The sequence below is a fragment of the Geotrypetes seraphini genome, chromosome 4 (assembly GCF_902459505.1).
Source record: "Geotrypetes seraphini chromosome 4, aGeoSer1.1, whole genome shotgun sequence".
Taxonomy (NCBI): Eukaryota; Metazoa; Chordata; class Amphibia; order Gymnophiona; family Dermophiidae; genus Geotrypetes; species Geotrypetes seraphini.
Genome location: NC_047087.1, coordinates 49,078,772 through 49,103,475, shown reverse-complemented (window position 1 = coordinate 49,103,475; position 24,704 = coordinate 49,078,772). Strand labels below are relative to the sequence as shown.

Genomic DNA, 24,704 nt, shown 5'->3' with positions numbered 1-24,704 from the left:
TGACGAAAGACTAAGGGATCCCCACCAGCATGGCTTTACGAAGGGAAGGTCTTGTCAATCCAATCTGATAAACTTCTTTGACTGGGTAACAAAAAAACTGGATGGGGAAAAATCCCTCAACATCATGTATTTGGACTTCAGTAAGGCTTTTGATAGTGTCCCACACCGTAGGTTATTGAACAAGATGAACACGATGGGCCTAGGAGAAATACTGACTGCATGGGTAGAAGACTGGCTTAGCGGTAGACTTCAGAGGGTGATGGTAAACGGTATTCCTTCAAAAACGTTGGAAGTGACCAGTGGAGTGCCGCAGGGCTCGGTCTTGGGCCCGATACTATTTAATATCTTTGTAAGTGATCTGCCTCAGGGACTTCGAGGTAAAATTACGTTATTCGCCGATGATGCGAAACTATGCAACGTTGTGGGCAGCACAGCAGAACCCGACAGCGCTACCGTACCCGACACTATGGAGCAGGACCTACTTTTACTGGAACAATGGTCCAATACTTGGCAACTAAATTTTAATCAACCTATAAAAAGAATATAAGTAGACTGCACAATTAAATATCAACCATTAAATTGACACTTATTTTATTCTCAATAATTTCAATACTAATAATTATCAAAACATTTAAGACACATAAGCTAAAAAGACAGACATAAGCAACATCAACCACAGATACAGATACCAATGTAAGCATATAGATAAATAAATAAATAACAAAAAAGGATGGTCAAGAGGATATGCTCTATTTAAGGCCCAAAAGGCAATTAAACAAGTACTTAGCTGAGAAGTCCAATGAGCTGAGCATAGTAAACGAGAAGTCCAGCCATCCAAAACACAGATCAATGCACTGCAAACAGTAGAATTCAAGTCCAATCCAAAAGGTAAAGTGCTGATGTGCAATAAAACTTCAGTAATATTCCAATATACTCCAATGCTGTGAGGAAAATTCTTTCAAAATACAAAGAGGTGCTATAAAGATGGTGTCACAAACGTTCCACATTCGTCCAGACACAAGACAGGGCCTGGACGGCAACGAAATAACTTGCCCTTCCTCAACACAGGCCGTGTTTCGGTAAAGTCTTTATCAAGAGGAGGAACAAAACTATGAAATAAAAATAAAATGTGCAAACACTCAAACATAAGAACGAAGAAGTACGATAAAACAGAGTAACACAAATGCAGTTTAATTTAATGGTTGATATTTAATTGTGCATTCTACTTATATTCTTTTTATAGGTTATGATTAATTTATTATAGGGGTTCCTTATTTTTCTTATATTTTAGTTTATTTTTGAATACCCTTTGCTTTTTGATTTCTCTCAGTTTTGTTTGCTTGTTTAACTGAATTTTAATGCCAAAAAATGTAAGGTAATGCACCTTGGTAGCGGAAATCCATGCAGAACATACACACTGAATGGTGAAAACCTAACAAGAACTGTAGCAGAACGGGACTTGGGAGTAATCATCCGGGAAGATATGAAAGCTGCCAATCAGGTGGAGAAAGCGTCAGCAAAGGCTAGACAAATGCTGGGTTGCATCAGAAGGAGCTTTATTAGCCGAAAGCCTGAAGTTATACTGCCGTTATACAGATCCATGGTGAAACCTCACCTGGAGTACTGTGTTGGAGACCACATTATCAAAAGGATGTGAAGAGAATGGAGTCGATTCAGTGAATGGCCACCAGGGTGGTCTCAGGACTTAAAGATCTCCCATATGAAGAACGTTTGAGCAGGCTGCGCTTATATTCTCTTGAAGAGCGCAGAGAAAGGGGGGACATGATAGAAACATTCAAATATATCATGGGCCGCATTGAGGTGGAGGAAGAAATCTTTTTTCTTACAAGTCCCACAGTGACAAGAGGGCATCCGCTAAAACTCAGGGGGGGGGAAGATTTCATGGGGACACTAGGAAATACTTCTTCACCGAAAGGGTAATTGATCGATGGAATAGTCTTCCATGTCAGGTAATCGAGGCCAGTACCACATTCGACTTCAAGGGACGATGGGACAGACAGGTGGGGGTCACTCCAGATGAATGCTTAAAAGATGGATTCTCGAGGGAGGGAGGGTTCTTGAATGGGCAGACTTGTTGGGCCGCCGACTCTTTTCTGCCGTCATACTCTATGTTTCTATGACCGATCAAAAATAAGCGACTGCTGAGAACCAGTTGCTCAGGTCCTTTCCAACTGCCCTGCCTCCTGCCGTTCTGTTCCAAATCTCTCCTGGTACACGAGAGCCTATGACAAAGCACCAGCAGCAAACTAGCCCCTTGAATTAATACTTGATGTATTTGGGGTGCCGCTTCTGACGGCTCAGGACGCACCACTAGAGAAATTGTTGTGAAGGATCTTTGCAGTAGTTGATGATTCTAACCAATTTTGATAGTCATGTCATACTATGTTAGCCATGCTCTGTAATACTATGTTTTATCATGTTATGTTTTGCTGAACTATGCTCACCATGCTATATTTCACCATACCATGTTTTGTCATATTATATTTTTATCATGCTTTGTAAACTGTTTCGTCATGTGTCAGACTTGCCTCCAGTACATTACAAAGATTGCAAGTCCACCGGGACAGACTAGGAAAAAATGCTTGAGTACCTGAATAAATTCATGTAAAATGTTTTGAGCTCCCCTGGGAGAACAGTGTATAAATACTCAAGGCGAGGCTGCACTATCACAAGTAATTGCAAGAGGGCATGCATGTGGAAGGGGCAAGACCTAGTACTTAACCTTTTCCTATCATAATAAATTTTACGTTACGCCGATTCCAATCGTAATTATTTTAGCAAAGTTTTGTATTATTCGCCATTATCATTTACGGCTATTGTAAACATAATGTAAATAAGTCATAAGTCGGTAAATTCAAATATTTTGTGTTCCTGGCTCTTTTAGTCCATACAGACTGTTTAACCACTGTCTATGTCATTTTTGGAATGTCCCATCATTCGGGACACACGATAGGAAAAGGTTAATGTGTAAATTAGTCTATAAGGTTAGCATGAAAGTACCAATATTTAGGTGTGTGTGCTTATGAGATATAGGCACAGTGCAAGATGTATTTACACACAAGAATTTAGGAATGCCCAACTTACCTCACTCTTCTATAACTAGATAATAGTTATAGATGGCCACCAGGATGGTCTCGGGGCTCAGGGATCTCTCATACGAAGAGAGGCTGAACAAGTTGCGGCTCTACTCTCTCGAGGAGCATAGGGAGAGGGGTGACATGATTGAGACGTTCAAGTATATCACCGGGCGTATCGAAGTGGAAGAAGATATTTTCCTTCTCCAGGGACCCTCAGCCACAAGAGGACATCCGCTTAAACTCAGGGGAGGGAAATTTCAGGGCGACACCAGAAAGTATTACTTCACTGAAAGAGTGGTTAAACACTGGAACAAGCTTCCGATACAGGTGATCGAGGCTAAAAGTGTTCCAGATTTTAAGGGTAAATGGGATGCCCATGTGGGATCCCTCAGAGGGTGAAGTTACGGATGGGTCAGTTAGAGCGGGGGCTCTAGAGCAGACTTAGGGGGTGGGTCTGTTGAGTGGGCAGACTTGATGGGCTGTGGCCCTTATCTGCCGTCATTTTTCTATGTTTCTGTAGATAATTGCCATTATAGAAACTGCCACTAAAAATTCTTAGACCACTCCAACAATATCCAGATAAGTGGAATGCTCTTGGCTTTGCCTCTGCTCCCAAGTCCACAGATAGCTGGCAATATTCAGCCTCTATAAGGCTAGTGGCTGACTACTGCTGGCTCTATATGCTGAATATATTTGAATACTGACCCAAGATAGTTTTAGTTAACCCCTAGGCCCTTTTCCTATATCTAGAAGTAAAGTTTCTTTACATTATTTTGATAAACTGTACCATCCTGTAATGCAAGCTTTCAGTATCTCTGCAGCCAAGACTTCAATTGCTCATAAGTCTGAGTGAGAGACATCCATCTTGTTTTTGCCCCTCCCCAGTTCTCTTCAGTCTGCTTTTAAGAGACATTTATGCAATACTGTCTATTGCAGTAAGTTGTGGTTCTTCCAGAGATCCGTTCCACTAAGAGATTAATATACTTTTCTGTAGTCTTACCTAGGAAACGTATTTCCATGTTTGCTGCCTCTAGAAGAGGCTGATATAACTCCAGATTTGTTTTTTAACACCTGGGAAAACAAAATGAAGTAGTTTTATAGTAGTGTGACTGCCATATTAGTTCACTAAAACAAAGTTAATAAACAAAAAAAAAAAATCTTGACAAGCTTTTGAAAACAGAACTTTATTCAGTCATATCTAAACTAATGTAGTTCTCCCTTACCTTTCAAAGGGCCAAACTTCCTCCTCTCTCCATTTTCTTCTACTAATCATTTCTATAGTGCTGCTAGACATACAGTGCTGTATATTTTCTCCATTTCAGTTTTCCAGTCATGTGAGTTTTTCTTCATTTTTTCCCCCCTTTACCTCACTCATACCTGATTTTTTTTTTTTTTGGGGGGGGGGAGAGAGGGAAGGGACACCTTCTCTTTGCATCATTTGTCTTACTGTTTATCTTGATTCCTGTTTCGCCACATCCTATCACAACCTTCCTAACCAGGTAACAATATCTACCTTTATATCAGTGGTTCCCAAACCTGTCCTGGGGATTCCCCAGACAGTTAAGTTTTCATGACTATTCACTGTGGCTATTCCAAAGATTTGACTGGCTGGAAAGTCACCCAGAACACGCTTGGGAACCACTGCTCTTATCTGTGTCCCTCATCTGCCTCAAACTCCTTCCCTAATTCCAGGTTTCCCTTACTTCACCCTAATCCTTCAGTACTTACTTCTCCCCCAGCCAATAGAAAAGCAGTGATTAACGCCTCACCCCACTAAATGGCCAATCAGGGACTTCTTTTGGCTCAGCCTTAAGGAAGTCCCAGATTATCTCAGGTACCTCAGGCTCCAACTTGAGCACTCCTCCTGCTCTCAACTTTAGAGGTACAGGGCGCAGAGGTCTGCATTTTTTTGGGGGGGAGGAGGGGGAAAGTGATGGCAGGAGAAGTCGGCATCCCTCCTGCCATTTGTGGGTCACAAGGGGGCGTGTTTGTCGGGGACGGGGTGGGCAGGTTTTTTTTTACATGGCTGCCTGTCTTATTCACTTTTTTTAGGGCAGATATTTTGTGTATAACAAGCAAAATATCTGTGCCATGGGGGAAAAAACCCAAAAAAGATAGGCAGACCTGTCAAAAAAACGGCAGACCTGTCGGTAACAGTTACCGCCAGGTCTGTAGCAGTCAGGTTTTAGGATAGTAAAGGCCGATTCAAAATAGCTAAGCAATTGTTAGTGAATCAGTTGCTTGGCTATTTTGCATGGGGTTTTACTAATTTGCATGGGTGGATCCGAGATTGATCAGGCAGCAGTTTAGTGAATCGGGTCGGGAAATGATCACAAAAAAAACCAAAACAAAACAACCCACCCCCCCAAAACCCCCTCCCCCCACTGGTTTTGCGATCGTTACAGGATTGGTAGGTTTAGTGAATCTAGCCCAGACATGGACAACTCCGGTCCTCAAGGGCCAGAATTCAATCGAGTTTTCAGGATTTCCCCAATGAACACGCATGAGATCTATTTGCATGCACTGCTTTCAATGCATATTCATTGGGGAAATCCTGAAAACCCGATTGGATTCCGGCCCTTGAGGACCGGAGTTGCCCACCCCTGATCTAGCCCTTTGTTGTCTGGTGATTTCATGAGTCTCTGATTGCACTTCCTTCGTCCTGTGCATTCAATATTTCTTTCCTTTCTGCCTCCCGCAAGCTTCCTCTCCTCCAGACCTCATTCCCTTCCCCAAACAACATCTCTGTCCCTCCACGAGTCCAACTTTTCTTCCTCTCCCCTTCACTCTCATTGGCAACATGTCTCCCTCTCTCTCTGTCCTTCTCTCATTCCCTCCCTTGCTGCAAATGGAGTGGTGAAAGATCCAGGGTGCATCTCTCCCACTCCCTCTACATCTAACATTACTCCCTCCTTTTCACCATTCCAACGTTTTTCTCTCCCTCCTGCACACTTCCTCTCCTCCTGTCCTCATGCCCTCTCCCCCAAATGTGAAATTTCTCCCTCTCCTCCACACCATGTCAATTTCTCCCTCTCATCACTCACTCATCCTGCAACAATTATCCTTCCTCCCTTCCCTCCCCCCAACCCCACTCACAACTAATATGCTCTCTCCCCATGCACCATCTCACCCTCCCTTCCAGTGTGCAGGACTTTTCCTTTCCCTCCCCTTCTGCTAGGTCCAGCAGCACCTCTCCCTCTCCTCATGTCCAGCATACATCTCCTCTCCTTAGCCACACCTCACTGCGTGCTTTTAAACTTCCCCACACTGCTGCCACTAGCATTAGTTTAGCCACAGTTTCATCAGTCAGCCTTGGGGCCTTTGCTAGGCTGGCCCGCCTACAATGAAAGAGGAAGTTGCATCAATGGAGGCGGGCCAGCCTAGCAAAGGACCCAAGGCTGAGTGATGGAACTGTGACTAAACTAACACTAGTGGCAGCTATGTGGGGAAGTTAAGCACAGTGAGCTCCCACTGCTGGTCGGGGGGGAGGAGAGGGGGAGAAGAGGTAGCTGGGGGAGAGAAGATGAGGAAGGTGGGAGATATGCAACGGCAGAAGGAAGTTGGGAAACATACAGCACTGTGCCACATACTCCCTAATAATGATGTGTGTACCTACTGGGGTACATGTACTGCGTGTTGAGAACTTCTAACCTAGAACATGGGATGGTGCAGATTATATGTATGTTGGGGGGGGGGGGGGGGGGAAGGGTCCTAGAGGACATTCATAAAAGAGAAACCAGGACAAGACAAAAGGAGGGAAGGGCTCTTCAACTTCTGGACTGCTTATAAGATTATATTGTGTGTATATGAAAAATGGATGGAAGAATCATATTTCCACTTAAATAGCAAAGAGTATTTTTGGATTTAGAAAGCAAAGTCACTTGGCACTGTCAGCCTCAAAACAGTGGATAATTTTCAGGGATGTAACTTGTTGCTCTGCTGGTTTTCTGGCATTTCATCCACACATACCTTTTGTAGTTTTCTGTTCTTTACACCGGTTGACATAGCTCTGGTTTTTGGACTTTTATATTCATCATGTTCAACAGCTCTCATTGTACCTATTAAAAATAAAGTTAAATTTAGGAATAACTCCTCAAAGTCACCCCTCATGCAAAAGGAGCCCTTCTATACTACCTCATCCCCTTTGCCATCCAGAAAAGGGATGGTCTCTGGTCTAGCTGCTAGCATAAAATAGTTATAGCAATTTTGCTCACTTGTAACAGCTGTTTCTCCTTTAAACAGCAGACCTGAACAGACTCAAGTGGGTGAAGTCATCTAGTGGCACAGGGATGGAACTGCTTTTCCATAGCTCACTCCTTCCTACATACAGCATCGTCACACCTCAGTCCATTCCAAATCTTAATGAATTAGACAACTCTTGGGGAGCTTGGAGGGACTATGTGCCTGATCAATCCTACTGTCTAATCTAATTCTTAGACTTATATACCGAATCATCTCCTAAAAATAGGAGCTTGTTTCAGTTTACATAATTAGATCACAAAAAAGATACATTAATATTCATTGCAGCTATTGCCTAAAAAGCGATAAAATAGTGGTTTTTAAAGTTTTGTAAAAGATCTGAAGAGATAAGCACGAATTTGAGGAGGTAGTCTTGCGACATTAGAATGAGACGCCAAGGAGGACCGATGCTCCCGGGATCTAAAACAGGAGAGCCCAGTCACCTGGATCTGAAGAGACGCCATCGTGTGGCCTCTATCTAAACCAGCCTATAGAAAGGCTAGAATCTTTGAGATTGGAGCTGGGTGCATGGGATTATCCACCTGGTCCTGGGTACACCAATGTTGTAAGGTCTTCCATGCCTTAGCTTAGGCCGATATCATGGATGACTTTTTAGACCTCAGCAGAGTATCCACAACCAGGGCAGTATATTCTTCTTTATACTCTAAGGCAGGACTGCCTGGGTCTGGTCCTCGAGATCTATTACCAGGCCAGGTTTTCAGGATATCCACAATGAATATGCATGAGAGAGATTTTCATACCAAGAAGGTAGTGCAGGCAAATCTCTCTCATGCATATTCATTGTAGATATCCTGAAAACCTGGCCCTGCCAATAGATCTTGAGGACTGGACTTGGGCAGCCCTGCTCTAAGGCCTCAAATCACACCGTAAAGCAAAGTGGTCTGGGTCTTCCATTTAGACCCTGCCTGAGAAAGTCCAGACAATGAGGTGTAGGCTGCGATCTCGGTGCAAGCACATCAGATCTGCGTACCAAGGCCTGCAAGGGCAATCTTGAGCCACCAGAACGACACGGCCTAGATAAGCCATGCTCCTCCGAAGGACTCAGCGGCCAAGGAGGAAACACATACAGGAAAATCTCCCGAGGCCACGGCTGCACCAGAGCATTGAGCCCCTCGCTCCTGGGCTCTGATCTATGACTAAAAGAGTGATCCCCTTTCCTGTTTCTTGCCATAGCCATGAGGTCGAATCGGGGTAGTCCCCAATGCCTCACTATCGTATGGATTGCCTCCGAGGACAGGGCACACTCACCCAAATCCAGCATATAAACTGCTGAGGAAGTCTGCTTGAACATTGTTTATTCCTGCCACATGTGCTGCTGTCAATGCTAGATGACGCTCCGCCCACAGAAACAGCAGGCGAGCTTTTTGAGCCAGAGGCGTGCTCTTGGCCCTCCTTGGTGACTGACAAAGGCTACAGCTGTCGCACAGTCAGAGAATACCCTGATCGTTTAGCTCTCCAGGATCTTCTGCAATTGTGCTTGGGCTAGTCGAATGGCCCAGAACTCCAACCAGATGATGGACCACTTCCAGTGAGAGGGTGTTCAACCCCCCTGAGCTGGACAATGATTGCACTGTGCTCCCCAGCCCCGAAGGCCTATGAGGAAATGCGTAGTGGCATGCCCTTGGAGTGAATTCAGGAGAAGCCACCAGTCCATACTCACTTGGGCTTCCAGAGTCCAAGGCAGACGTGTTTGCAAGGCATCCCTGAGTGAAGCACAGCAAGAGAGTAATGCATGCTGAAGAGGATACATTTTTGCCCTTACCCAAGGGACAACATCCAGCATTGTCACCAGGGATCCCAGAACCTGAAGATAATCCCATCCTGAAGGAGCCAGCTGCTGAAGGGCAGAAGTCTGGGTGCACAGTTCTGCGGGTCTCCGGTAGATAAACATGTCTTATCGCCATGTCAAAGAGAACATTAGAGAATTACACAGGGACAAATTTGGCCCCGTCCCCGAAGGAACTCAAATTTCCCCATCCCATCCCCGTGAGTTGTGTCATGGTCATTGTCCCTGCCCCATTCCTGTAAGCTCTACCTTAACCACACAAGCCTCGGACACTTATGATTTTAAAGTGTTTGAGGTTTGTGCAGATGAGGACGGAGCATGGAATGAGACAGGAAAAGAACTCACGGGGACGGGAAAATGAGTTCTCACAGTGACGGGGAAAAATTTGTCCGTGTCCTTCTCTAACCCAGATCCAGCACAGAACCCCTGGTCTCCCATGCTAGGTGCAAACAAGGGATCATTAAGGGAGACATCAGTATCCAGGTCTCCCAGATCAGGATTAAGAAGCTTAAGAACCACATCAGATAGAGGCGAGGACGTGCCCAAAGGCACCACACCACTAAGATACTGAGGAGGGGGACCAAAACCTTTCAGGGGGAGAACACTTGATCTGAAACTCCGATACTAAAAATTTTATGAATTTGGAGAAAGTTTCTGAATCCTGGGGCATAAAGTCACTCTTTGATGACTTACACTTGCGTTTCTTGGGCTGCAAAGGATCCACAGCCTGGCAGACAGGTGTCTCAGCAGTGCCAAGTCTCGAAAACAGTAAAGGCTGCCCCGCTGGGCTGACCGAATTTGAGCACTTGTTGCAGTGGGGGAGAAATTAAGTTAGGGACCACCATAACTCCCCCCCGACAGCACCACATAGCATATGGTGCAAATATGCTCTAAAAGCATTAGTTTTGTACAATGCTGACATAAATTCACATTAGAAGACCCCAAGGACTACATCCCAGCAGTTTTCCAGAACAGAAACGAAGTTTTGAGAGTGCAAGGAGCTGAAGAAAAAAAAAGATTGCTAAAAATCCAAGATGGCCACCAGCCCCAAGTTTGCACCAAAATAGTTTTTTTTTTAACCTATCCAAAACTCTAAAACTGATGATTTTAGGATTTTTAAGGAGGAAGAACATGGGAACAATTAGAAACCTCTAAAACCCCACTTTTTAAACCTTTTCCGATGGTTTAAAAAGTGTAACCCAAGATCAGACAAATGCTGCAAGCCTACTTCCAGCTCTCTCACAGTAGCCAGACTAATCAAATCACTGCCACACAGCTGGGAATGTTTCACCAATTTGATATTTGGGCTGCCAGCCAGACTCCCTTGCAAAACTACATTCCACCCCTGCAGACCACCAGATGCGCATCAGGATAGGCAGAGGTGCGACGATGTGGCCCCCTATGAGATACCGCTGAACCTCCTAAGGGTGCCCAACAGCCTGAGCTTGACCCCTACTTAACAGGAGGCGAGACAACTTCAGGGATGGCCCTGAGCTCCAGAGAAAACTAAGCAGGCTGGCTAACAGGTATCCAGTGGGATCAGCCTGTCAGCTATAGACTAGAATCTGAATATTCAAGTAGGCAGAGCTTCAAAATCACTCCAAGCACTGAAGTACCTGAAAAGGGGATGGAAGTACATTGAATTAATAAGAAAATGGGGAGAGCAGAACACACAACTGCAACCATGTGTGCAGAAGGGAAAAAAAAACCAAAAAAAACCCACAAAACAAAAAAAAACAACTAACCAACTGTAGAAGGCGCTAAACTGTCCAGTGATGTACAGTACTCCCCCGTGAATCCACGGTTCAGCGTTCACGGCCTCAGTCATTCACGGGATTTTTTCTTCTTCCTCCTGCTGCTTTCAAGAAGGGCTGGTGCTCAAGTGAAGGACCCATGAGGAGAAGCAGCACCTTGCGTCCACGTGACTGAGGACATGGTTCCCAGCGCCTGGTGCTCATCTGCCCCCACATCTCCTTTTTTTCGCAGTTTTCACGGCCACTCCAAGAACATAACCCCTGCAAATTTCAGAGGAGTACTATAGTCCAGAGACAGAGTAAAAAATCCAGAGTGGATTCCTTCTGCAGTCATGCGGCTAAAGGGAAATAACCCAACTATCTAGAATGTCTCACCTATTGCACTGGAATAATTCTTATGTTATTATCTGGGAGTTTTGCACAGGTCAGAAGTGAACTGCACTGGAGCTGCAGCTCTTCAAAGAGTCCAAGCACTGCTTCTTGGCTTGAGGGAAGATTGCTGATGCACGTGCTCTCTTCTAAATATAGATGAAGCCACCTTCTCCCCCCCTTCATCCCCACCCCCAGGCTTTGGCAGTTGCCAATGGCTGTACTATAGGCCTGATAGATTTAGGGTCACACATCTTCCCATTGAACAGTATACATCCAAGGTTGAAGGCCATTCCACAGAAGATTTTATGGCTTGTATGGAAGCCATCAGAGACAAGAAAACTTTAAGGAATGGAAAAGGTCAGAAACGGATGAAAACTGGAACAAGCACAAACAACATCAACGCAGGTGCCATAAGGCGGTAAAAGGAGCCAAGAGACTAAGAGGAAAAAATAGCCAAGGAGGCGAAGAACTTCAAGCCGTTCTTTCGATATATTAAGGGGAAACGACCCGCAAAGGAAGTGGTGGGACCGTTGGATGACCATGGAATGAAGGGAGCGCTAAAGGAGGACAAAGCAATCTTTGACAAACTGAACACATTTTTTTGCATCTGTATTTACCGAAGAAGATGTACACAGCATACCGGAACCCATCAGGCTATATGCTGGAAACAAAGACGGAAAGCTGACAGGATAGACGGTCAGTCTAGAGGAGGTATGTAGGCAGATTTATAGGCTTAAGAGCGATAAATCCCCGGGACCAGATGGCATCCATCCGAGGGTCATCAAGGAACTGAAAGGGATCATAGCTGAACTGCTTCAACTAATAGCCAATCTGTCGATCAAATCGGGAAAGATTCCGGAAGACTGGAAGGTGGTGAATTACATTACATTAGTGATTTCTATTCCGCTTGTGCCTTGCGGTTCTAAGCGGATTACATTAGAAGATGGCTGGTCATTTCCAGGCGATGACAATACAATTATTTGTATAACTTTACAAACTTTGCATACCTAACTTTACATAACTTTTCGTACATAACTTTACATAACTTTACGTGGAGTTACTTTGTGTTACTTTACATTATCCTTACCGTGCTTGCATAACTTGCATTAAGTTTACATAATTTATCTTACATAACTTTACAAGACTTTACGTAGAGTTATTTTATGTTATTTTACCTTATTATTCCAGTACATTGCATAACTTACATTACATGATATTACAAAGCATAACCTTATGTTATATTACAACGCATAACCTTATGTTACATTACATAATATTACAAAGCATAATCTTATGTTACCAAAAAATCGTCTGTTCCTAGGTTGTTATATCTGATTTTTCGGTATTTGGGGAAACTGTGTTTCTAGATATGAATTGGCTTTTCGCCCGATGCAACTAGATTAGATGTTGCCTATGGGGACGAAATTGCAGTTGGTTGTGAGTTGCAGGAGGTTATGAAGGGAGAGAAGATGATGGTAGATTATAATATTGGGATGTGTTTTTTGAATAGTATGGTTTTTATATCTTTTCGAAACGCTTTGTAGTCCGTAGTTGTGGTCAGCAGCTTGGATATGATGGGGTCAATTTTCGCAGCCTGTGTAGCAAGTAGGTTGTCATATAGCTTTTTGCGTTTTGTGCCTTTGAGTGAGGGGTAGGTGAATGGGGTCTGGGTTCTCCTTACTCTAGTTGAGAGGTTTCGGGTTAGGCGGCTGTTTAGGTAGAGAGGTGCTGTTCCGTTTAGTGCTTTGAATAATAGACAGTATAGTTTGAATTGAGTTCTTGCTTGTATCGGTAGCCAGTGTGAGTCGAGATAGGCATTAGTGATGTGATCGTATTTTCCTAGCGAGTAGATAAGTCTGAGTGCTGTGTTCTGTACTGTCTGTAATTGTTTGGTCATGTAAGCGGGGCAGGGTAGATAAAGGCTGTTGCAGTAGTCTACAAGTCCTAGTACAAGTGATCGGACTAAGATCCTGTATTGTATTTTGTCAAAGAATTTTCTTATTTTTCGCAGGTTGCGCATGGTGTAGAAGGCTTTTTGGATGGTTTTGTTAGTATGAGTCTGCATTGTGCATCTCCTGTCTATTGTTACTCCCAGGATTTTGAGTGTTACTCCCAGGATTTTGAGTGTTACTCCCAGGATTTTACACCAATCTTCAAGAAAGGTTTGAGGGGAGATCCGAGGAACTACAGACTGGTGAATCTGATCTCGGTACCGGGAAAGATGGTAGAGTCACTGATAAAGGACAGCATCATTGATCACCTTGACGGACACGGGCTTATGAGGACTAGTCAGCACGGTTTTAGCAAAGGCAGAACGTGTTTGACGAACTTGCTGCACTTCTTTGAGGGAGTAAACAGACAGATAGACAAGGGCGATCCAGTCGACATTGTATATCTAGATTTTCAGAAGGCGTTAGACAAGGTTCCGCATGAACGACTACTTCGGAAAATTGCAAGCCATGGAATTGAGGGTGAAATACTCATGTGGATTAAAAACTGCATGGAGCATAGGAAACAGAGAGTGGGGGTAAATGGACAATACTCGGACTGGAAGAGCGTCACCAGTGAGGTGCTGCAGGGTTCGGTGCTTGGACCTGTGCTCTTTAACATCTTTATAAATAATCTGGACATAGGTACGACGAGGAGATGATTAAATTTGTGGACGTTACGAAGTTATTCAGAGTAGTAAAGACGCAGGGGGATTGGAAGATCTGCAACGTGACAATCAAGCTTGAGGAATGGGCATCGACATGGCAGATGAGGTTCAACGTGGATAAGTGTAAAGTGATGCATGTCGGTAACAAAAATCTCATGCACGAATATAAGATGTCCGGGGCGGTACTTGGAGAGACCTCCCAGGAAAGGGACTTGGGAGTTCTGATCGACAAGTCGAGGAAGCTGTCCACACAATGTGCGGCGGCAGCAAAAAGGGCAAACAGAATACTAGGAATGATAAAGAAGGGGATCACGAACAGATCAGAGAAGGTTATCATGCCGCTGTACCGGGCCATGGTACGCCCTCACCTGGAGTACTGCGTCCAGCACTAGTCGCCGTACATGAAGAAGGACAAGGTACTACTCGAAAGGGTCCAGAGAAGAGCGACTAAGATGGTTAAGGGGCTGGAGGAGCCAACGTACAGTGAAAGATTAGAGAAACTGGGCCTCTTCTCCTTTGAACAGAGGAGATTGAGAGGGGACATGATTGAAACATTCAAGGTACTGAAGGGGATAGACTTAGTAGATAAGGACAGGTTGTTCACCCTTTCCAAGGTAGGGAGAAGAAGAGGGTACTCTCTAAAAGTTGAAAGGGAATAGATTCCGTACAAACGTAAGGAAGTTCTTCTTCACCCAGAGAGTGGTAGAAAGCTGAACGCTCTTCCAGAGGCTGTTATAGGGGAAAACACCCTCCAAGGATTCAAGACAAAGTTGAACAAGTTTCTGCTGAACAAGAATATGCGCTGGTAGGGCTAGTCTCAGTTAGGGTGCTGGTCTTAGACCAGAGGGCCGCCGCATGAGCGGACTGCTGGGCATGATGGACCGCTGGTCTGACTCAGCAGTGGCAATTCTTATGTTCAGAAGTTAAGTCTGGCTTTGCAGAAGTAAATCTTTTTTGGACTTCTCTTGGGGTTACTTTTCAGCTTCTATCTAAATGATCATGGAAGCCCATTTTGATTCTCTGTGTTCTGGAAAATAATTTTTTTTTTTTTTTAATTTAATTCAATTTCTTTATTGAGAAATTTCCATAAGTATATAGTAATACAACATAAGAAATGCTCGTATAAACAGAGATTTAGTAGACAAGGCAGCAAGTGCTGTGCATGGTCTATACTTAGATACAGAAAAATCTTCAAATGAGTGCCGAAAGTCTGGATTTTTCTGCCACATGCAAGATCAAATTCAGGGTTCTGCTTTTGGTTTTCTAATTTTGGAAACCACCAAAGTTTACTATAAATAAAAAGAAAGCAAACGCCATGAACAGAGCAAGAATTGAGGGAGCGTTTTCACTGACATCCATTTGCTATAGCAAAAAGAATGAAACCAAGGGAGCCAAGGAGCTTGGTGTATACGTTTGCTCAAAACTTAGTTATAAGAAAAAATAGTTCTATCCCTACACCAGATGACACCATCCACTTCTATGCCTGACTCTGTCCCTCTTCTTGATGGAAAATGGAATGAACTTGGAGCCTGTATATCTATTACACTTAAGAGTTTATGTGAAGGGTTAGGGTTTGTGCAAGTATGATTACTCTTGGGGAAATTCTGTGTAATGCAGAATTCTCCACCTGTACAGAATTTTGCACAAGAAACAGGAAGCAGCAGACCCTGAGGCTCTCAAGATTCCTCTACTCCACTATACACCTCCATGCAGTAATCATAAAGCAAGAGGAAACAATTGCACATCAAGCATCCTACTCTGCTAGCTGAGCCTGACTTCTGATTTGAAAATACCTCAAAATCTTTATGGTTACTAGTCAGTACCCCACAAAACCACGATAGGTCTTATCCAAATCGGACCTCTGCAGTTCCACTCATTAGTCTTCATTTTAAATATGAGATTTTTGGAAACCAGCCTCTTGTCTGTCAGTTTTCTTATTCAGACTACTCAATAGGTAAAATATCAAACTCTAAATCTTCATAAACTTTTTCAACGAGCTTCCATTACAAAAACAGCCAAAAATTAGTTATCTATATTTTCACATGCAAAATATCCAACTCAAAGATATCGCTATTCTTATTATTGCCAAGAATTACTAACCTTTCATAACACTCCAGCATACACTTCATCAATCCATTACCCATAATTTCTATTTTAACCAGAGTCCACAAACACATTCATGAATTCACTTTTTACAACAATGACATCTATTCTAGGTCAGCATTAAGGCCATAAAGGCTTACTGAATTAAATTCATAAATCCACCATTGTTCCCTGAAGTTTAAGTATTTCTCAAGTTAGCTTCAAGTAGGGTGGGAGGGTGGCTATCTATAATGCTCCATCTAAGGTCATCGGTAGAATGATTCCTATCCAACCAGCATTGCACCAGAGATCCACACATACTAGATCGCATTAATAGGAGTGTTTTGAGCCAACATCAAATGGTGGTGGTGATCAGCACATTTTTTTTAAAGCGCCAACTAGCCCTGGATATTCAATGCCGAGTCATATCCAGATACCAGGATCTGGCTTTTGGGAGTCATGCAGGTCCCAGCTGAATATGAGATCACCACAACCTATTTGGGATATCTTTATAACCTACTAGGAGACAAGCCTGACATTCACTCTTTCAAGTGGAAGTAGTTTACTATCTACTATCTAGTATTTTGCTAATGATCTAAGATTTATATTCCATTAATCTTAATTTAATCTGTCTGCTTCTCCTACCAACATACACAAGATCATAGGGACTATGTATATCACCCGTGAGCTCATGCACATGGTAGAAACAGAAGCACTAGCATTGTCCACTGGGAAGATCTACCATATCTTTTCCAACTATACACAAGTCACACCCATTAACAGTGACCGCAGCAATCATTCCCTACCCTGTCAGTCTCAACAAATTTCCTTAATTTAACTTAGGACAAACGTTCACCTATATTCCTACTTTGGTAAGCCATAATTAGAAAATCATGCAGCTCTGGATATAACTGAACCACACGCCAATGTCTCCTGATAATATTATTAAAATGATTAGACAGTATAGAGAAAGGAACTATACAATCAGCTTCACGTATTTGAGTCTTGAGTAAAAGATGCTTCTCGGCAAACCTGGCTCTCAAGTATGTCCTCTTAATCACTTTCCTAGGATAACCACTTTCCAAAAATTGCTGTTCCTAAATACAGAAACATAGAAACATGATGGCAAATAAAGACCAAATAGCCCATCTGCAGTAACCATTATCTTTCTCTCTCCAAGAGATCCCAAGTGCCTATCCCAGGCCCTCTTGAATTCAGACCGACAGTCTGTCTCCAGCTAGCTTCTTAAAGTCCAACAACAGAGAAGAACAAATTATCCTGAGCCATAGGAATTAACTAATGGGTAAATTAAATTTTAAGTGGTAGGGATGAAAGCTATGGAATCTCAAAAAATTATTCCTATCTACTGACTTCCTAAATAAAAGTAGCATGAAGTACTTTGTTTTTCAAAAATGTTTAAATGCAAAACATCAATAGCTTGAATTCATTGCAATTCAAATTGAAAATTCATTGTAAAATTTTAAGCTTGGGTCTTGAGAATTCAGCCAATTACCAAAACTTAGTATAGCTTCAATAGATCCAGTCAAAAAAATAAAAAATAAAAACACACAAAGAGAATATCAACCAAAAAAACCCTTCCAAACCTGAACAAGTTTAAAGAAAATGGAAGGGTAGATCACTGTAGACTCAACCTTGACCATATTAAAAAAAAAAAAAAAAAAAAAGCCACAGAAAAAGCTAAAGTTGCCCCCATTGCCACTCCATGAATTTGTTGGTGGTAATCAAGCCAAAATAAAATTTTATGACCAGTTCAGATAGTCATAAATTATACAGAAACTGATGGAATTCTTCATGGTTTTGCAACGTATCTTCAAATCACAGGAAGAATCGGGCTCTATAATCGGGAAGTGTTTTTCATTTACAATACTGATGACGACTCAAATATTATTGTTCACATGTCCCTTAAATTAATTTCACTGAATGTCAAGAGTCTAATATTGTCATAAAACGGAAAAAATATTGTCATACTTATAATGGGGAAGTCTGCACAGCCTTCCTTCCCACAAAAGGAAGTTGGAAAATCTGTATACAGAATTAGAATCCTGCCAATATTGTGTACAATTCCCCAGGAACACAATTTGCCTCACAATAATGTAGCTCTAGCCAGAAAAAAAAAATAAAAAATAAGAGGAGGAAGAATCTAGGGTAGGACAGGGTGAAAAATAAATGCAACTACAACTTGTCCTTTTAATCTCACCTTTGCCTCTTTTACTCCTGGTCTCCACTTTCATTATGGAAAAGTCATCAACTAAACATTCCTTCCGAAAAGCATCATGTAAAAAAAAAAAAAAATTGTTAACACTGTCAGATGGAGACATTTTATTAATATATTATACTTTCACCAATATACATAGCAGAACAAGCTAGAAAGGGAGGGGGCAAGAGATGGAATGACATCATTACAGTTCTAGCTACAAGATCTCCTACAGAAAAGTTATTTTTTATACTAGCAGAACATATTCCTTCTTGAGTATCACAGCTGCACTATTCTACATCTGTTGCGTGTTTAGCTACTCAAAAGTATACATTAGAATTCTAGAACAGGACTCTGTAAAATACAGTGCTTTTCATCTTATTACTGTAGAATCTCTTTGGATCACATAAGCAACAAAAAATACACAATATAAGAAGTTCTAGAGGCAGCCATGTAAGAGAGATTAATGCATACAGCAGCAGTCATGGAGAAAATAATATATATAGACCATGACCGAGCTAATTTATGTAGGATTAAATATACCCACTCACTGCTGCTATACTTCTAGGTGGTTTACTAAAGGCTAAATATTATGTTCAATATTTATAACTAGTCTTTAAGCCCGTTACATTAACGGGTGCTAGAATATATATCTGTCTTTCTTTCTGTCTCTCCCCCTACTCCTGTCTTTTTCTTTCTGTCTCTCCCTCCCACTGTCTTTCTTTCTGTCTCTCTCCCTGCCCCTGTGTATTTCTTCCTTTCTTTCTGTCTCCCTCCCTACTTCCCTGTGCAGCAGCCGCAGCATTCCCTCTCCCTCCATTTCCCTGTGCAGCAGCAGGATTTCTCCATCCCCCCCCCCTACTCTCCCTTGCTGGAGTTATTTTTAAGTTTAAAGGTGTCACGGCGGCTCCTCTTAACGATCCCCGCCTGCATCGGAAGTCTTCTCTGACGCAGGTGCGGCTCGTGAGAAGAGCCGCCACGGCACCTGTAAACTGAAAAATAACTCCGGTAAGGACGCTGGCAACTGGCAGTTCAATAAGAGCCACAGCCCTCTGTCGGACACTTTCCTGCCGCTACTAACAGGGGACAAACTGACGGCGGCGCCGTTGTGAAACCACCATCGCAACTGCCACTCTCCTGCCGGTCCTCTAGGCGCAACGCCACTGTTGAAAAACCGCCACTCTGTCGGTCCTATAGGCGCAACTAATAGGGGACCGACAAAGTGCCAAACACAGCCATACATGCCTGAAGCCGACCGCCATTGAAAGAGCTGCACATTCACGCGCTTCCAGCCACCGCATGCGCAGTGAGGTGTCAAGTAGAATACTGCCACAGAAGCACACCTCATGGTGCCAGGAATCATGATGTTTCAACAGCGCATGCGCGCTTAGGGTTTTATATATAGAGAGAGATAAAAGCACACTATACAATGAATTCAAAATGTGTTCATTTTATGCCATTTAAAATTATTCCCTTCCATATGGTTAATGTTAAAGCATACAGGCAAAACAGAACACCACCTTGCCTTGAGATATAGGCAAATGGACAAAAAAGGCAAGGGAGATGTCTTTCCAACCAATGATCGAGGCTTTATTCAAAGTGAAATAGTCCCAACAAGGATCCCTGTTTTGGGGATCATCACATGCCGAAACAGGGATCCTTGTTGGTTGGTTGAAAAAAATAAAAAAAATAAAAAAAAAAAACCCACCACACACACACCTCCCTGCCTTTCACAAGGAGGCAGTCCTGCACTGAAACACTAACTAATGTACAATTCATGCCATGTCTAGGACAATTCATCACGGCCGTTTCAGCTGATGAACTGGCTGTTATGAATCCAATTCCTTCACCAGAATTAGACCTCCAAGCAAGTTGAGCAGCAGTCCAAAGGGCAAGGCCAAGAAGCAGGCAGCGGGGGCCGGCGGGGAGAAGCTGCTACATCACATCCTTCAGCAGTGGCTGGCAGGGAAGTCCGGCTGGAGCTTTCAGCTGCTCATTACAAGTTCCAGGGAGGGAACTGGGGTGTCTGTGCCAGCTGAAGTCCAGACTCCCTGTAATGGGATGATTCATCACGGCCATTTCATCGCAGCAGGGAGATCTCAATTTCGTCCCGCCCTCCTTAAAATAGGAATGTGGATGAGTTCTATCCTTGTTACTTCTCAAGGCAAAAATATTCTGATCGAGATCCCTATCTTCCCTTTCCTCTCTCCCCCCCTAAAAAAAATACAATAAAAAAAAACATACCATAATAGCAGCAACTGTAGCCTCCTCATCACCTTTTAAACCTGTAATTGCCAAAAAAACAGTTTTTAAAACTGGGGACAAACATAAATGTTGCAGGTTAACATGGGTAGCATGAAAGCACAGGCAGGTTACTGCTATTAATTTTTTAAAATCTTACTACTATTACTACTTATTTCTACAGAGCTACTAGGCATATGCAGTGCTGTACATCAAAAGAGCTTACAATCTAGTCAAGACCGAAACTCAACAAGAAGATGCATCAATACACTGTGCTCAGGTGGGGGAAATCAGAGGAAATGATAAGACAGATATTAGTGCTTAGCAGGTGGGTTAGAGTTTTGGAATTGAAAGCAGCTCCAAAGAAGTGGGCTTTGAATCTGGATTTGAATACTGCCAGAGACGGAGCTTGATGTACCAAGTAAGGCAGTTTGTTCCAGGCACAGGGTGCAGCAAAGTAGAAGGGATGGAGTTTGGAGTTGGCATAGATGAGAAGGGTACAGATGAGACTTGTCCGGGGGAAGAAGGAGTGTGGTGAGATATTGAGGAGCTATGGAGTGAATACAACTGTAGGTCATAAGAGGAATTTGAAACGGATAGAGAGCCAATGAAGTAACTTGAGAGGGGTAATGTGGGCATAGCCACACTGGCAGAATTTAAGGCGTGCAGCAGAATTCTGAAGAGATTGAAGAGAGATGGTTTAGCAGAGGCCAGTGAGAAGCAGGTTGTAATAGTCTAGGCAAGAGGTGACAAGGGTCTTAGCAGTGCACTCAGAAAGAAAGGTCTGATTTTAACAATATTATAGAGAAAGGAACGACAGGTTTTAGAAGTCTGTTGGATATGTGAAGAGAAAGATGATACATGTTTGGAGGAAGATACAGAACTATACAACTGCCATTAGAATGAAATGCATAAAAAAGGAGATGCTAATGTTAGTGAATCATCCTTTAAGCAAAGTATTTCAAAGTAAACACTTCAGGAAAAGGTTAAATACTACATATCTATAACTGTACCACATTTAAGCAACTAATTATAGAAACACTAAGCAGATTCTCTACTGTGGAATCAAAGCCTCCAGACTAGAGGTGTGCATGGGAACATCTGGTTCCCTCATCCCATCCCCAGTCAATTCTTTTCCATCCCGTTGCTACCATCCCCACAGATTTCCTGCTTTCCCCATCACCATGCACATTTCTAATCTAGACAGCACTCAAAGCAGCTGCCACAGTGCTCATGTTTTGTTCTATATCTATGCTTTGGTACACAATATGCTTTCATCCCAATTAGCTGGATCACAATGAAAACTAAAATTTCCATCAGGGAACTGTAAAATCTTCACTCATATGAACAATGACATGAAACTAAGTCCAAAGTATAAGACTAGGAATTAGAAACCCGATATAGGAGCCTTACTAAGAAAGTCTCTTCTTTTCATCTGTCGAACAGCTGTGGGCATTTTCAGTAGTTCCACAGCAAAAGCCTTCTCAGTTGTTGACACAAAAGTCTGTGCTCTCTTCTTTAAATCTGCAACAATTTGCTTGCCTTTAAAGATAGGAAGTATTAGTGTATGAAGTACAGCACCGATACACTTATACTGTATCTGGAAGTATTTTAAACATTTGTTTCCTTCTCCAAAGCATTCATTGCAGCAAAACGTACTCCTAATGAGGTTAATGGGAAAGCCTACTCCTTGAAAAAAAAAAATTTTTCTTCTCTGAAGGCTATGTTTAAAGTGCATCCACAGAATGCCAAAATACAAATATGAATTTATTGACAATATGGACTTCATATAACATGAATGAATTGGAACACACATTAGTAGATAATCTTTCCTTTAGTCCAGTGGTCTCAAACCTGTGGCCCAGGGGCCACATGCAGCCCGCCAGGTACTATTTTGAGGCCCTCGTTATGTTTATCATAATCATAAAAGTAAAATAAAACAGTTTCTTGATCATATGTCTCTTTAGCTATAAATGACAATATTATTTATAAATCTTTCCTTTTGGCTAAGTCTTATTAACTATAAAAAATTTTACCTCATGCAAAATTGCCATTTCTTTAATAAGACATTACCTATTTTTCTGAGGCCCTCCAAGTACCTACAAATCCAAAAAGTGGCCCTCAAAGGGTTTGATATAACTGCTTTAGTCCATCCAGACATTGAATTTGCCTTCTCAACCAGCAGATGGAGACCAAGAACTACCAACTAGTGACATCACTTAGCAATCCTGTACTGCTCCTCACCAGTCAAGTATGTTGATAAGACAGAAAGGACATAATATTCCCCAAAGAACCACCCAGGAACCAAAAAAATAAAGTTTGAACATCTTAACCATGGCTAAATCTTCAGGTGTTTTTCATAGCTCTGAAACATTAAAAATCTGAACTATATACAGAACATTGTTCTTCATGAAAGACCTTAAAATACGATCTCTGAATCCTAGGGCAGGATATGGACTACCTGGAGAAAGTAAAGGAAAGAATATCAGTAGGTAAGATATAAATTTCTCTTTCCTTAGCATCCCTCTAGACCAGTGGTTCCCAAACCTTTCCTGGAAAACCCCCAGGTCAGTCGGGTTTTCAGGATAGCCCTAATGAATATGCATGAGAGAGATCTGCATATAATGGAGATGCCCAGCATGGAAATCTGCTCCTTGCATATTTATTAGGGCTACCCTGAAAACCCAACTGGCCTGGTGGTCCTCCAAGACAGGGTTGGGAATCACTGCTCTAGACACATGGGAAGTACCAAAAGAGTAAGTTTTAAGGGTTAACTCACTAGATTTGTGACTTTTGGTGCAAACATTTTACATAGAAGCTGAATAATGAAGGCATATAAAGACCTTTAGTCTATTACCATTCAACTTTCAGTAATAATAATAACAGTTTATATACCGCAGTACCGTTAAGTTCTATGCAGTTTACAAAAGATTAATGAAGTACAAGTTGAGAGAAGTTAGGGGATTGGTCAACAAGAGGAGGATGGGACAAGAGAACCGTTGAAGAGGGGAAGAGAGGAGCGGGTCAACTGTCTAGATATTTCAAGAGCAGGTGAGTTTTGAGACGCTTCCTGAATACCTCGTAAGTGGTGGGCGAGAGCAGTTGTTCTAGATCTTTACCCCATAACGCTGCTTGATGTGAGAGAAGGTGTTCATTGTGTTTTTTTTAAGTTTGCAACCTCTAACCGGGGGGGGAACGAAGTGCAAGTGGGAGCTTCTCTTGTGTCTGTTGGCTGAGGAGAAGAGGTCGGTTATGTATTTAGGGGCTAGACCGTAAAGAACTTTAAAGCAGAGGCAGGCGAACTTAAACTTTACACGAGCTTCCAAGGGTAGCCAGTGTAGCTGTTTGTAGTATGGTGTCACGTGGTCAAATTTCTTCAGACCGAAGATAAGTCTGACCGCAGCGTTTTGCATTAATTGTAAGCGTCGCATATTTTTTTGGGAGATTGCTAAATAGGTGATGTTACAATAGTTGAGTTGACTCAGTACAAGGGATTGTACCAGGATTCTGAATGCAGAGTTGTCAAAATATGATTTAATGGATTTAAGCTTCCAGAGGGTGAAAAAAACCCTTTTTGATTAAGGAGTTCACCTGGTCTTTCATGGTTAGGCATTGGTCGAGAGTTACACCCAGTATTTTAATGGTGGGCTGTATGGGGTAGTTACGTTTGTTGATGCCTAGTGGTGTTTTGGTGTCAAGCGGGTGTGGTGAAGTGACAAAAAATTTTGTCTTCTCTGTGTTGAGCTTGAAGTCTGTCATCCAGTGCTTCATCAAGTTTATGGCTTCTGATGCTTTAGGAATGGTTTCCGAGATGGAGTTGGTAAATGGGAGGATGATCGTGTGAAGTCATCAGCGTAACTGAATAATTTTATCTCCAGTTGGGTTAATTGAACGCCCAGTGAGGTCATGTAGATGTTGAAAAGCAGTGGGGATAGCGGGGATCCTTGCGGTACACCGGATGGGTTGCTCCAGGTGTTGGAGAGATCATTGTTGAAACGTACCTGATAGGTGCGGGATAGAAGGAAGCCATGAAACCAGTTTAGCACTTCACCCCTGATGCCAATGGCATCTAGGCATTGTAGCATTTTCGCATGGTCTATTAGATCAAAGGCGGAACTCATGTCGAATTGCATGATCAGGGCATTGAGGCCTTTGCTTAACAATAGATGCAAGTTATCTAAGATAGCCGCAATTACCGTTTCCGTGCTGAAAAGAACTGGTCAAGATATTCCATCAATTG

At 42.6% G+C, this 24,704-nt stretch overlaps 1 protein-coding gene across 3 annotated transcripts in view; it reads right to left on the bottom strand.

Moving 5' to 3' along the window:
• Positions 1-24,704, bottom strand: part of LOC117360023 (borealin-2-like) — a 73,679-nt gene that overhangs the window by 22,113 nt on the left and 26,862 nt on the right. For 2 of the 3 annotated variants that reach the window (XM_033943572.1, XM_033943574.1), the window contains exons 2-6: positions 21,878-22,006; positions 20,468-20,508; positions 18,227-18,287; positions 7,068-7,156; positions 4,099-4,169 (exon numbers count right to left, since the gene is read on the bottom strand). In XM_033943572.1, the coding sequence (XP_033799463.1) occupies positions 4,099-4,169; positions 7,068-7,156; positions 18,227-18,287; positions 20,468-20,508; positions 21,878-22,006 (391 nt within the window). The remainder of the gene's footprint in view (positions 1-4,098; positions 4,170-7,067; positions 7,157-18,226; positions 18,288-20,467; positions 20,509-21,877; positions 22,007-24,704) is intronic. The other variant, XM_033943575.1, reaches the window with a different exon arrangement.